Source organism: Copidosoma floridanum, unplaced genomic scaffold (assembly GCF_036245765.1).
Source record: "Copidosoma floridanum isolate Cflo_tuat_1 unplaced genomic scaffold, Cflo_Japanese_pri ptg000020l, whole genome shotgun sequence".
NCBI classification, from domain to species: domain Eukaryota; kingdom Metazoa; phylum Arthropoda; class Insecta; order Hymenoptera; family Encyrtidae; genus Copidosoma; species Copidosoma floridanum.
Genome location: NW_028321897.1, coordinates 19874004 through 19888010, shown reverse-complemented (window position 1 = coordinate 19888010; position 14007 = coordinate 19874004). Strand labels below are relative to the sequence as shown.

Genomic DNA, 14007 nt, shown 5'->3' with positions numbered 1-14007 from the left:
TTAGGGCTCAAAAAAGTTGTAACAATGCCTATAGTCGCAAGAGTGCAGACTGGAAGGAAAATTTCAAATGCTTTAAATGTATACAATTCTAGGCGTCAAGTAACTGACACAGAACATTTATTGAGGTTGAATCAGCAGCGTCAAAATTGACATATAAAGAATTCATTACGGTAGAGATCTGCTTTTCATTATAATCCTGACAGTAATTGTTTGGTAAAACACTTTACTAGATGTGGTACAAGAGGGTTAATTACAGCGTGAGAGGCGTCGTGAGTGTAAGCGGGACAAACGTCCGGTCGTCTCGGAGAGCAGTGCTCAAGTGCCCGAACGCAGAGGCGGCTCCCGGCAAGGCGGAAGCCCGTGAGCATGGCGGAAGTGCACGCAGCGCCTCGCTCGGCTGTCGCGCTCGGGCGCGAAACCAAACAATCCGCCCGCTTCGATCCTGGATCGAAGAACTACGTGCCGCCCGCCAAACCAGGGTCAATCGGGGAGTCTTCTGGAGGCAGCGGAGCCGCGGGAGGCGCTGACACAGGAAGCAAGACCATCTTGGTGATGGATCGCTCGTACACGCCAGTCACCGTCTTGAGGGCAGCAGCGCGGACAAAGCCGTCGGCTCCCGGGTGGACGCTGATTACACGGCCGATCGGCCATCGGCCGCTGGACTGCAGAAGTGTAGCGTCGAGGAGGACGACCATATAGCCAACGATGAAGTTCCGGCGAGGAGTAGTCCATTTTGACCGCTGTTGGAGTGTGTTGAGGTATTCTCGGCTCCAGCGGGACCAAAACTGGGCGTGGACCCCCCGAACGAGCTCGCAGTGGGCGAGCAATTCCAAGCTCTCCGCAGAGGGGCCGGGCAAAACGATGGAGTTAAGAGGGCCACCGACGAGGAAGTGCCCTGGGGTAAGAATATCGAGGTCTCCAGTGTCTCCAGATGGCGGTGTCAGTGGTCGGCTATTTAAGACCATCTCGATGCCAACGAGCACCGTGGCGGCGGCCTCTTACAAGCCACCGAAGTGAGGAGCATCCGGTGGAATGAACTTCTAAGCAATTCCTTGATCGGCGAGAGAGCCCGCGACCAATTCCCAGTCCAGTTTGGCTGTCAGCAAGGCATCGCGCAGCTCAACATCAGCGCGGCGAAAGCAAGTCGCGTTGTCGCTCCATATCTCGCCGGGCCGACCGCACCGTCCAGCGGATCGGTGGAGGGCGCCCAAGAAGGACGCAGCTGAGAGATCGCCGACCAGCTCCAGGTGCAGGGCCTTGGTGGCGAGGCACACAAAAACGGCGATGTAGCCTTTCGTGGTCTGGACTCCTCGTCCTCTGGCGAAGAGTACATAGAAAGGGCCGGCGTAGCCCACTCTGGAGCAGGCAAAGGCACGAGAAGGGGAGACTCGGGGCGACAGCAGTGGGGCCATGAGTTAAGTCGCCGGTCGCGCTCGCAGCCGGATGCAGACGACGCACCTGCGAAGGTGAGCCTTGATCCACCGGGGCCCACTGAGGAGCCAAGCGCGCTTACAGACCAAGGCACTGGTGACACGGTATCCACCGTGTAGCACCCGAGAGTGCGCCCAGGCGATGACCATGAAAGCGAGGGAAAAGCTGCCGCTGAGGATCGGCGGGTGCCACTCCTCGTAAGTCAGCGGCGAATGCTCAAGCCAACCACCGACGCGCAGAATCCCATCGTCATCAAGGAAGGCTGCTAACGGCACCAAGGGGTTTGTCTTCCGCAGACGTTTGCCCCGTCGAAGACACTGGAGGTCAACCGAGAATGACCTCACCTGGCTGAGACGTACACACGCGAGAAAAGCGTCGTGGAGTTCGGTTGGCGTAAGAGGTTAAGTCACCGAAAGCACGGGGCCCCTGCCCAAGCGGCTCCGGACGAATGGACGAATGCGTACGAGGAAGCTTAGTAGCATGCGTGAGTTGGAGAATTGCTCGAAGTAGCTGGCGTCGAGCTGCTGCACTACGCAGCAGATTGATGAATGCTGGTTCGGTGCGGGGAGCGGGTCTAGGGGCCACGAGTCGACGTCCTCGGCGAGCCAAGCGGGGCCCTCCCACCAAGTGTGCTGTGAGCAGAGGTCGGTCATATCGGCACCTCTGGTCGCGAGGTCGGCTGGATTTGACTGGGTCGGCACGTATCGCCAGACGCTCGACGGCAGGGTTTCCTGGATTTGGGCGAAATAGTTGTCAATCAGCACGTTGTTGGTTGGCCTGTCTGAACGCAGCCAGTGCAGAACGATCTGTGAGTCGCACCATGCGGGACAGCGGTCGACAGGTACGCGTAGCTCGTCGGCAGCAGCCCGCAGGAGCTTGGCGGCAATCAGTGCAGCGCGGAGCTCAAGGCGCGGAATCGTCATGCGCGCGATTGTCTCTGGCACCGGCTTGAGCGAGAAAATCGGTGAGAGCTTCGTCCGAGCCAGAAGAATGTGGCAGAGCGCCGGCCCAGTCTCGGACGCGAGGCGAGAGTAGATGACGGCTGCCATCACGCGGCGACTGGCGTCCGAAAAGCCGTGCAGGTGAAGCTCGGAAGAAGGCCCGACTCCGATCCAGCTCGGCAAGGTGAAGGTGGAGATGGCCTGAAGCTCGGCGATAAATGCCGCCCATCGGCGAGTCATAAAAATCAGGGCAGGCTCGTCCCAGCCTAGTCTGGCGCGCCAGAGATCCTAGAGCAAGAGCTTGGCATTCAACACGATCGGCGCGAGCCAGCCGCACGGGTCAAACAGACCCGCGAGCGCCGCGAGCATCGTCCGCTTTGTGCTCTGCGGCTGGAGTGGTGGAGGCGTCAACTAAAAGCAGTCCGATGGTGGATCCCACTTGACCCCGAGCTCGCTGACGAGGCCTTCAGCGCTGAGCTGCTCACAGGTCGGACGTAAGCGGACGTCCTCAGGCAGATCGTCGAGCAGCTCGCGGAAATTGGCCACCCACTTCCACAGGGGAAAGCCGCCGGCCTTCATGAGCCCGCTCGCGGAGGCGCCGAGCCGCGGTGACATCGTCGGCCCCGGAGAGAAAGTCGTCGGCGTAGCGGTCACACAGGGCGGCTGACACAGCTTCGGGCCAGTTGTGGCCTTCATCCTGGCATAGCTGTTGGAGAGTACGCAGCGACAGGTGAGGCGAGCACGACTCGCCGTAAGTCACAGTGAGCAGCTGGTAGTGGGTTGGAGGCTGGCTGGGATTGGCAGCCCAGACGATCCGCTGCAGGTCGACGTCACGGTAGTCGATTCAAATCTGCCGGAACATCATGCGGATGTCGCTGCAGAAGGCGATGCGGTGCCGCTGCCAGCGCATGAGCATTGATGGGAGCGCGGCTTGGAGTCTGGGTCCAGCGTGGACGACGTCATTCAAGCTGTGGCCACTAAAAGTCGGGTTGGACGCGTTGAAGACTACTCGGAGCTTGCGCCCGCGATTGTCATGCTGCCAGATGCCATGATGATGGATGTAGTTGACGGGCCCAGCTGTAGCTGCAAGCTCAGCACTGGTGAGCGGGCGCCTGTGGCCCATCGCGAGATAGTCAGCCATGAATCGACTGTACTCCACAGCCATGTCAGGGCTTCGCCGAAGCCGGCGTTGCAGGGCTGCCAAGGAGGCCTTTTCACTCTGAAGACTGTCGCCAAGAAGAAGCGAACCACTGCCCTTCAGCGGGAGGCGCACGATGTACCGTCCGTCCACGGCACGTCGGTGGTCTGCGAACGCACGCTCGCACTCGATGTCCTCATCTGAGCAGCGGTGAGCCTGAGGAAGATCCTCCATCTCCCAGAAACGCTGTAGCAGAGCGGTCAGCTCATTATGCCAAGGCGAAGCCACGTCGGATTGAACGGCTGCACAGACGGCTGACGTACCTGGAGCGAGCCCAACGGCACGGCCTGCCAATACCCAGCCGAAGACTGTGCGCTGTTAAACGATTTCTCCTCGTTGAGTGTAGCCGGGTCGTAGCAGCAAGTGGTAGTAGTCGGCGCCGATGAGGAGGTCAACGCGTTGTGGCGTGCCAAACGAGGGATCAGCGAGGCCCTCGCAGTCAGCCCACTGCCGGATCGCCTCGAGGTGCATCGGGGTGGAGGGGGATACCAGGCCGAGCCTGGGCAAACACAGCGCTGTCAGCGCGACCGGTGGTGCGGGCCCTGGAAGCTCGAGGCGGAGATGGGCCCGGACTCTAGACCGGACGGAGGACTCGCCGCCAACGCCGAAGATGCTGGCTTCGATGGTTTCTAGTCGTGCGTCGACCAGGCGCGCGAGAGTCGCAGAGATGACGGTGACCTCGGAGCACGCGTCGATCAGCGCTCGGGCCGGAACTCGACGACCAGGAGGACCACTCAGATGGACGAGGGCGGTCGGAAGCATGGCTAGTCACGCTTGAGGTGACGCGTCAGTCGAGTGCTCTCTCGATGAAGAGGTGGGCGGGTCCGTGCGAGGCTGCTTCGATGATGTAGAGCCGTCGGGCTGCCACGAGCGGCGGCAACGGGCGCCGTCGTGCAGTGATGCTGCTTTTGGCAATATTGGCAAGCCGACCGGGAGGGGCAGTACTTCACAGCGTACCCGGGTCAGAGGCAATTGAAGCACAGCCGTGCCTGGTAGACGAGCTCTCTCCGTGCGCGTACATCAAGCCCCTGGAACTGCGCACAACGCCCGGGATAATGGCCCTTGTGGCACGCCGGGCACGACGGCGTATTGTTGCTCGTGTCGAGGGCGTGGTAATTACGTCCTGATGTCGAGGAGTTCGAGCGTGCGGCTGTTCCGCTGAAGGGACGTGCGGGCTGCGAGGCTTCGACAGAGCTGGCGGCGCGGCAACGGCGCAGAAGAAAGTCGGTCAAGGTGGCGAATGTGGCGGCGTCAACCTCGGAGCCGGAAACGGTACTCTCCAACCATTGGAGCTTTTCCTCCCATGCACGCCTCGTCGCTGGATCCATGCTCGTCATTCCACACGAGACAAACCAATCGTCCCAGCCAGCTACGGGACGACCTAAGGCGCGAAGCTGGTCGCGATGTTTCTCCAGAGTGTCTAAGAGGCTCTGCAACCCATGGGCGGACTCGTCTCCGAGTGGCTTGATGTTCCGCAGGGCTGTGACATGGTCGTGGACGAGAAGGCGGCTGTGTTCGTAGCGCGCTTCAAGCAGAGCCCATGCCGTAGAGTAATTGGCCTCGGCTACCTGGACTGTATCGAGGGCCGTCTTAGCGTCCCCCTGAGCGAGCGACTTCAAATAGAACAGGCGCTCGACGTTGGTGAGTTGGCAGTCCTCGTGGATCAGCGCTCGGAAGAGATCACGGACGCTCTCCCAGTCTTCTCGTCTCCCGGAAAAGTTCGGAATGCTGATTCTCGGCAAGCGAGGCCCACGGCCCGAAGCTGGGTTTTCTGGGCCCGGAAATGGCCCAGGAGGGAGAGGTGCCAGCGCCAGGGAGTCTCTTGCGTCATAGAGGCAAGACCGTGCGTCGAGGTAGTGCGCTTCCACGTCAGCGTACAGCTGAGCCAACCGAGACGCCTTTTCCGGTAGCGGAGCTTCAATGAGCTTCAGATGGTTGACTTGGAAATCGCCCCAATATCCACCGAGCAATTCTAACCTTGCTTCTACCATGCCCGAGCTCCAGCGGGCTGGCTCCATCTTATGAATGGTGCGGGCCAGGTGGCCAACAACCTCGGCAAGAGCCGACTGAGCACTGAACAGCGCAGTCGAACCTTCGTCCATTCTAAAACATTAGTATTCGACGCTTGAGCGGAATATGCCACCGAGCCACAGCTGGCGGTGTTAGGGGGGTCGACAATTCGTGTCAAATTGGCAGGCAACGCGCTTGAGTCAGGCAAGATGGCCGCCACGGCCGACAAGGAGGCCGTCAGCGGATCATTGCAACAATGGCGGCTTGGTGAAGCCGGGCCACGTCTATACCACTCGTTAACTTTGGCCGTCAGCGACAATGCCTGCTTGCCGCCGTGGCTGGGCCAAATGACTGGACCGCGAGCTCTGTCAGCCGCGGCAGTCCCTCACAACATTTTACGCGTGCAGGGTGACACGGCTTCGACATTGCCGTGGCCGAACGACTGGTGCCGGGCCACGGGCACTATGGCAACCGCGGCGGCCATGATCGCGCTTTATTTGTCACTTATACTTACATTTCTTTGAATAATGTGGAACCACCGGCTGTCCTCTGGGCTGCTGGTCGCTGATTATCTTCACGAAATCCGGCTCTCAAAGGACCAATGTTTAGTGGAATACGTCGGGTGAGAGTAAAATGCTTTATTCAATGGTTTACAGGAGGGCTGATTACAGCGTGAGAGGCGTCGTGAGCGTGAGCGGGACAGGCGTCCAGTCGTCTCGGAGAGCGGTGCTCAAGTGCCCGAACGCAGAGGTGGCTCCCGGCAAGGCGGAAGCCCGTGAGCATGGCGGAAGTGCACACAGTGCCTCACTCGGCTGTCGCGCTCGGGCACGAAACCAAACATTTATGCTAACGGAGATCACGCTGCTCGCCATTCAAGGTTCATACATGTAAACAATAAAAACTTGATTTTATACAAAGAGAAATTGCACATTTTTTAAAAATTTTTTGAAGAGGGTAACAAAAATTTTCATATGAATTCAAGAAATTTTTCTCTTTTTAATTTTGTTATCTACGTAATTAGTTTAGGTTCAAGATTTTAATTTTTCATAAATTTTAATTGATACGTATCTTAAAGTCGTTGAAAGCCACTTTTCTTTCTAGGGATTTAGACAAATACAATATCTATAGCATTAGACAGTCTTATCTCTCATTATTAAAAAGATAGTAGTCAAGAATAGCAATCTTTTTCATTTCGATACTTACAAAAATAATTCTCTACAGTTTACAAATAGATTTTTAAAGCTATGTAAGGAAATTTTGTTCACAATCACTGACAAGGGTGATGAGACAATCGTCATTCAAAAGTCAGTTTACATCAAAAAAGTAGAGAAGAATTTGACAATAGAGTTTTTTAGGACACAATTTACAAGAAAACCTTCTTAAAGATTACTTAATGCAACTAAGAGTCTAAACTCCAAATGGCATTCTTTACGTATTATTAATGGTGTACACGATACCAAGCCTTTTGTTAATAACTTGAGTAGTAGCTGTTTACTTTCAAAGCTAGAATTAGTTATTTAAATAGATTGCAAGAAAAGAATCATTTAGATAATCACGGTGAAATTGTTCAGATTTCTATTCAATACCAAGAATTATACTTCCTTGTGTTTCAGAATTGAAATCACTGGTTAGGCGAATCTATTTGAGATTTTAACTTAACGTTGTTTTCGCATCTTTAAATAAGCTCACTGATTTGATGGACTGGGAAAATTCGTTACGAAGAAGGAAGATGAGTCTCATGTTTTTTATAGAACTAATTGCAAATATTGTAGTGTTTGCTTCGTTGATCAGAGTAAACGTCAGCTCTATGGCCGTTTACGTCAACACATTAGATGTGTTCACAATAATGATAAGAGATCTGTCATTGCCGTGTATTGTTACTTTGAGAACCATCAATTTTAATTGCCGTAATTTTAGACAAAGAAAGTTTGCTAAAATAATTTTTAACTCGAATTGTAATAACAATGTCAATCGAAAACGTGATGTTAGTAAATGACACTCTCAATTAAAAGTTTTATAAAGAGAGTAAGGAATAAACTACGCTGAATTATTTGTGACATCTGCACATGTAAATGACGTAATATACGTTTTGTAATATTTACTATGATCATTCTTACGTTTTTATATTTTTTTATACATAAACCTTAAAGCTTAGTATAGTTCACAGATGATTTCTGTGACTGTGATATAACTTCAACTTTTTCACATTTTTGACTGAGTATTATCTATGTATGTTTCAAAAAGGTGACTTATGCAGCCTCTACGTGCTTTAAAGACATATGTAAGTAACACAGTAGAATCACGTGGACGTCCGTATAGTTATCCCCCCCTTGCATATGATTATCCACATAAGTCACTTTTTCTAAATACACACACACACACACACACACACACACACACACACACATATATATATATATATATATATATATATATATATATATATATATATATATATATGTACATACTAGTGAGGCTCCGCCCCCCTGCACGCTCCAACTCCCTAATTTTTGAATCAGTTAAATAATTTGTTTTTTCAGTTGCTTTTCGAAGTTAAAAAAATGAACAAATCTTTATAAAGTGGTTTAAGAGTCGAAACAGAAGAAGTGTCAATTCAATAACTACCTTTTTTAAAATTTTAAGACAATTTTGTGTCTCGTTTCCAATTGCAGAAAATATCCAAGAAGATAAAATTTAAAAAACATTTTTAATCATTTTATTGTTAACATAGTGTTTCCGGAAAAAAAGGTCTAACAGGTTCTTTTTATTTCACTTTAGCATCTTTGTATGGAATTCAAATAAGGCCTAATATAAAGTACAGATGAGAATATTCAAAGAAGTTATAAAAATGAAAAAATGGTTGTTATACTCTCTGGCCGTAATGAATCTGTCTGATCGCAAATCGAGATTTTTAAAATTATACGAGGAAACAGATAAAACTTTTTTATTAATGACACAGGAGGTACAGGAAAAGCATTTATTTGTAGAACTTTCATATATATTTTTTTATTTCTCGTGGAAAAATGTTTAATTTATGGCATGGACTGGTATAGCACCAATATTTCTTGCAAATGGAATGACTAGTCATGGGACATTTCGTTTACGATTAGGCTTTAACAGTCACATTTTAACATGTAAAAAGTTCATTCTTGGAATTTGAATCTAAAAAAAAAAAATTAAAGAAGTAGATTTAATTTTATATGACGAGGCATCTATGACCCCCAAAAAAGCGTTAGAAATAGTTGAAACAACATTACGTGATTTATGCGATACGAATATCCATTTTGTTGATAAATCAATTGCTTCAGGAGGAGATTTCAGACGGATTCTTTCAGTTTTGAAAAATAGTAATAGGAGCATAATTATACAAAAGAGTATTAAATCATTATATCTTTGGTCGTTGTTTCGTATTTTAAAACGTCATATCATCTATATTCGTTCAATTCACAAAACATTATCAAAATTATAATCAAATATTAGACAAGGAAAAATAAAATTGTTTCAAGAACCAGGTAAATGAAAGCAACTGATGTTTATCCAGATATTTCTGGTAAAGATATCATCTTTTCAATAAGTAGCATTATACTCACTTCTCATAACGAATATACTTACTTTTTGGATAGTAAAATTTTAAATCCTGTAAAAGTAGAAATGAAAACATTTTACAGCATAGATCATGATACTAACAAGTGTTGATAAATCTCATAATGATATTGACATAAATTTTCCAATTAAATTTCTAAACAATATTCGTAAAGGCTTACCACCGCATGAGCTTAAATTAAAAATTGGAGCAATTGTTATATTGGTATAAAATTTAAGTATAGTTGATGGCTTACGTAACGGTACAAGATAACAAATTACAAAATTATTTTAATACAATACTGAAGCAAAAATAATAACTGGAAAAAGAGTGGATAGAGAGTTTTTCACACAAAATAACACTTAATACAGTAAATTCATGATCATTACCTTTTATTTTATACAGAAAACAATTTTCTTTAGTCCAAGCTTTTTTAATGACTATCAATAGATCTCCAGGTCGAAGTTTTAATAATACTCGGTTATATTCTAAAAAATCATTGTTTTCACATCGTCAATTATACGTCGCGTTATCAGGATGCAAAAATGAAAATGGAATTTAGATTGAACTTGAACGTAATAATAATTTTAAAATAGAAACTCCAAGAAAATATTGTTTAGAAAGAAATTGTAAATGTTAACTTATCGAAGAAAAAAAAAATTTTATTTCTTGACATCAGGAAAAGTATAAAATTGTCCGAAACATTCTTGCGTAGTTTATTTAAAAAATAAATGAATGTATTTAATCAACGAGACTATTATTTAAATATTAAAAATATTATTTAAAATATTGCTTCATATCAATGAACGTTATTTGACATACTTCTATAAATATGATTTCCATTTTTCACGGTAAAGAGGGCTACAAGCAAGGTCTATGGTTTAAATATTCTTTAAGATTATTTGTTGTTATTAATTAAGTATAAAAATGTAACGTCACGTTTTTCTACATTTTTTATAATGCAGTTAATAAGCTTTCAGAAAATTCAAGAAAAAAAACCAGCGCACTATAACACTACCTCAACGGTGGTGTGGAAATATGTTAATGTGCTAGAAATCGGGGGCTTTCTCAAAACTGTAAGGAGAGTTTAGACATAAGGTGCAAATAGTCATATAACTAGAATTTTGATTCTCTTGCAAAACTGTTGCTGGTAAATTGTGTGAAAAATAGCAGTTATCTTTAAAAGCGTCTGAATAACCGTTAAAAATAACAAAAACTGTTATAAAATTTTGAAACATAGTATACCACTTACTGCGACTATTTATAATTACTATTACCCACCACTTTGAAAATTTATTGCAACTTTCACACTAAGCATAGGTAAATTAATATTTTCTTAAAATATTTTTCGCAATAGTATGCGGAAAATAGGTGTTTTCCGCAATGGTATTAAAGTGGAAAATCGATTTTTCGACATAGTGTGCGACACAGGTGTGCGGCAAACACCTTTGCCGCACAGAGCGCGGAAAATGTTTTGCCACACACCGGAAAACATTTTGCTACACACTGGAAATCAAAATTCTTACCTATTTTGTACCTATTTTTCTCACACATTGCGAAAAAACTTGTACGCAACTCGTGCGGGACGATTTCCCGCACTCGTGTGATAGACTCGCACTCGTGGCCGGTGACGGTAACTCATACCTTGCGATCACACTCGTGCTACGCACTCGTGTGCTCAACTGGTACTCGTTTCTGTCAACTCCGGGCTCTCGTGTGAGTCAATCACTACTCGTGCGGGAAATCATCTTTTCCGCACTTGTTACATAAATAACTATTGAAGAGGCTTTTGTTGTAATCCTTTTTTGTCATTTAAGAAAATTTCTTGCTTAGTTTTTACTTTAAGATAACATTCAATGTAATAAAATTTAAATTAAGTACAACAAACATCACACGAAAGATTTTGATAAAAATAAAAACAATCGTGCACTTTTACGTATTATTAAAAACCTGTAACTAAGAAATAAAGGAAAGCTTCTCATCACGTGAGCTGTATTCAATGTTTGACATAATAGTTATGTTAATCGAAAATCTAAGTATGTCAAATGGTTTGTGCAACGGTACAAGGTTCAAAATAACTAAATTATTTGAGTATAATATTAAAGCTCAGATAATGACGGGAGAGGAAATTTAATGTGTTACAATAGTAATAAATATTTAATTGAAAAGTTAAAAAAGCAAATTGTTTTGACAAATATATTTTTTTAAGTTTTTTATTTACATTATAAATGATTCTTACTTGTGATAGCAGTGAGCTATAGGAGTTTTTAGGGGTTGTCTATAAATGCTGTGGAGGTGCTGTGGGGGGGGGGGCTGACGAAAAATCTTGTTAGGTAGAAATAGGGGGAGGGAGAGGGCTGTAGAAGATATGCGAGGTACTGTGGGGGAGTGAAGAATGCCTTATTCAAAGAGCTATATTATGTAAAAAATAAATAAATTTTAGACACACATACAAGGATATCAGTTCTGATAGTGCACACAAATGCAACAAAATGAGCTATGAAACACCTGTTTCAAGTTAAACTCGAGTACATCAAGTTAAACTCGAGTACATCATGAATTTTTCACTTTTTTCTTCATTTTACATTATTGGGCAGAACAGTTTTGCACAAATTCTACTGGCATTGTAAATCACATTTTAAAAAAGCCTTTTTTTGCCTCCTCATATTCTGTACAAAAAATTGGACAGCTCGCACTGCCGGTTTTTTACTATGTGTCACCTGTTGAACGAAGTATTTATTCACTATGAGCCATATCTCTACTGGCAGGGGACATATTTCATATTGACTTTGCTCAAGTTCTTTTTGTTTTTTTATGACTTCCATTTTAAAGTCTTTATGTCATCCTGTCTAGTATTGTATCTGATTTTTTAAGTTGTACTTTAGACTTTTGATTACTATTGTCAATAACATAATGAAAAAATTTTCATTTTACTTATTCTTTGACAATGGAATCTAGTTCCCACTTTTTTTATTTAACATTATGTTTAGCAGTAACCACTTTTCTCTGACTGGCCACTTAATTTATCATGTCTCATCATCTTAAGGTAAACAATATACTGTCATCACGATATATAACCTAACAAACTTCATGCGTGTATTTTTATTCAGTTTAAAGCGTTAATTTATTTTAAAAAATCAAGAGGGTCATACAAAAAACAAGGATTACGTCACATGCTGATTTCAAGTCGTCATGCGCAAGATAATGGTCAGATGAAGCAATTCAATTGAATCCAATTTGTCAAGCTTGTAAGAAAAACACTACAGGCTGTGCTGTATCCTCTTAGGATAAACTACAGATTTAGGAATGGTTAAAAACTACAGAATATAATAACTGCTCAAACTCCATATAAAATCTTCAATGGATATATTATACAGAGGAAAAGTATTGAATATTCTAATTGATCGCCAATTATTATAATTTACCGAAAACTGTTAGGAATAAGGAAATAGATTAAGTTAAAGTTAAGCACACTATAATAAAGATGAATGGATTAATATAAAGTACAACACCGGTGATAATGCATAAGTAAAAGCTAACATTATATCTGCAGGCTAGTCTTAAAAGTGGAAATACCAATAGTTCTACAAAATCTATCATTACAGCTAACATCGAACTTAGAATACGGCAAGGATGTAAAATAGAGAACAAAAACAAAATTCATGAAGTCAAAAAGTCTTCTGGAATGTATAAAGATCCCTTGACAGATTACAGCGATGTAAAACCGAATGTTGAAGTACTTAATGTATCAAAGAAAATAATTTGAATATGTTTAAAGCATGTATCAATACCGTTGCAAAAAAAAAACATCTGCCTTTTGGCATACGAGAATGTGAAAGTGATACGAATCTGCACGGAGAAAGTTCGAATGAATACTAAGTAGGTGAATACAGGAAATATAATTTTTTGATTACAGTCAATTGAAATCAAGATTTTTTGAGTAAGTGATTCATTTTCTGTACCCTCGCCCCTTTGCGACGTGGTGAATTGGAGATACATCCTAACACGTCACAGAGCTCTTGTCACCGGTAATAAGTGGCGAGAGTCTCGTGGGTAGCCATCTCTCTCTCTCTCTCTCTCTCTTGCATGTGGCTTGCTGAAGAGTACAAAATGCCGGTATCAGGCCCAGAGGCCATAGCAGTAAGAGTAACTATAGAGCTTGGTCTGACTCCCTTTCCGTTCGTCCTATACTCGTACCTTGAGCTTGTGTGTGTGTACAATGGTAAGAGAATGTATCTGTGAACGGCAGCTATTGATGTGTCGGTGTCCTGGGAGCTGGCGTAGTACTGTGTGGGCTGATAGTGTGTGTTGGGCCACATAGTATACGGTGCGCCTACGCGGCGAGACAAGGACAGACACTTGAGCTCGCTGCGAGGCTGGCACCAGAGTATCACAGCGCGGGCTGAGCAGACTCTCGCCTGCCAAATTACCGTAAGGAAGCGAAGCCGAAGCCTCAGTGTCCTATACACACACACACAAGCTAGCCCTCACACGGTTATCCAGGTTCGTCGGTGCCTTCGACGCCCGTAGCATCGCTCGGAGCATCACCGAGTATTCCATCGGAGCAATATTCTCTAACGTGAATACATATAGTGTTAGTGCTTTCTATCAAGTGCATAAAAGTGGTCGTTCCTAATTACCCTTTATGGATGCCATATAGAGTAAGCCCGAGTCCCCTACCGATAGTTACCAGGTAAACGACATTACTAGATATTAATTGGTGACAACAGCAAGCCACTACTCAGGAATCGTCGCCTTTGTGGTGTGCCGCATCTTTAGTGTAATCTCAATTACCGTTATCAACATAAATAGATAAGCAGTTAGTAGTCAAGTGTGTCTTGTTA

The 14007-nt window shown here is 45.1% G+C and overlaps 3 protein-coding genes across 3 annotated transcripts; all 3 read right to left on the bottom strand.

The window, feature by feature from the left end:
- Positions 1-1040: 1040 nt before the first annotated feature.
- Positions 1041-1412, bottom strand: LOC149374407 (uncharacterized). Its single transcript, XM_089593697.1, has one exon. The coding sequence runs from the start codon at positions 1410-1412 to the stop codon at positions 1041-1043; it is 372 nt and encodes a 123-aa protein (XP_089449823.1).
- Positions 1413-1415: 3 nt separating this feature from the next.
- On the bottom strand, positions 1416-2612 carry LOC149374406 (uncharacterized). Its single transcript, XM_089593696.1, has 2 exons — positions 1896-2612; positions 1416-1775 (listed from the first exon to the last, which is right to left on the bottom strand). The coding sequence occupies exons 1-2, from the start codon at positions 2610-2612 to the stop codon at positions 1416-1418; spliced, it is 1077 nt and encodes a 358-aa protein (XP_089449822.1).
- Positions 2613-3216: 604 nt separating this feature from the next.
- On the bottom strand, positions 3217-3744 carry LOC149374405 (uncharacterized). The gene has a single exon (XM_089593695.1). The coding sequence runs from the start codon at positions 3742-3744 to the stop codon at positions 3217-3219; it is 528 nt and encodes a 175-aa protein (XP_089449821.1).
- Positions 3745-14007: the final 10263 nt, after the last annotated feature.

Excerpts from the sequence above, each read along its gene's own strand:
- LOC149374407 (XM_089593697.1), bottom strand. The coding sequence starts at position 1,412 with ATGGCCCCACTGCTGTCGCCCCGAGTCTCCCCTTCTCGTGCCTTTGCC.
- LOC149374405 (XM_089593695.1), bottom strand. The coding sequence starts at position 3,744 with ATGGAGGATCTTCCTCAGGCTCACCGCTGCTCAGATGAGGACATCGAG.
- LOC149374406 (XM_089593696.1), bottom strand. The coding sequence starts at position 2,612 with ATGACTCGCCGATGGGCGGCATTTATCGCCGAGCTTCAGGCCATCTCC. Across the intron at positions 1,776-1,895 it reads GCATGCTACTAAGCTTCCTC|GTGAGGTCATTCTCGGTTGA; the intron begins GTACGCATTCGT and ends CGTCTCAGCCAG.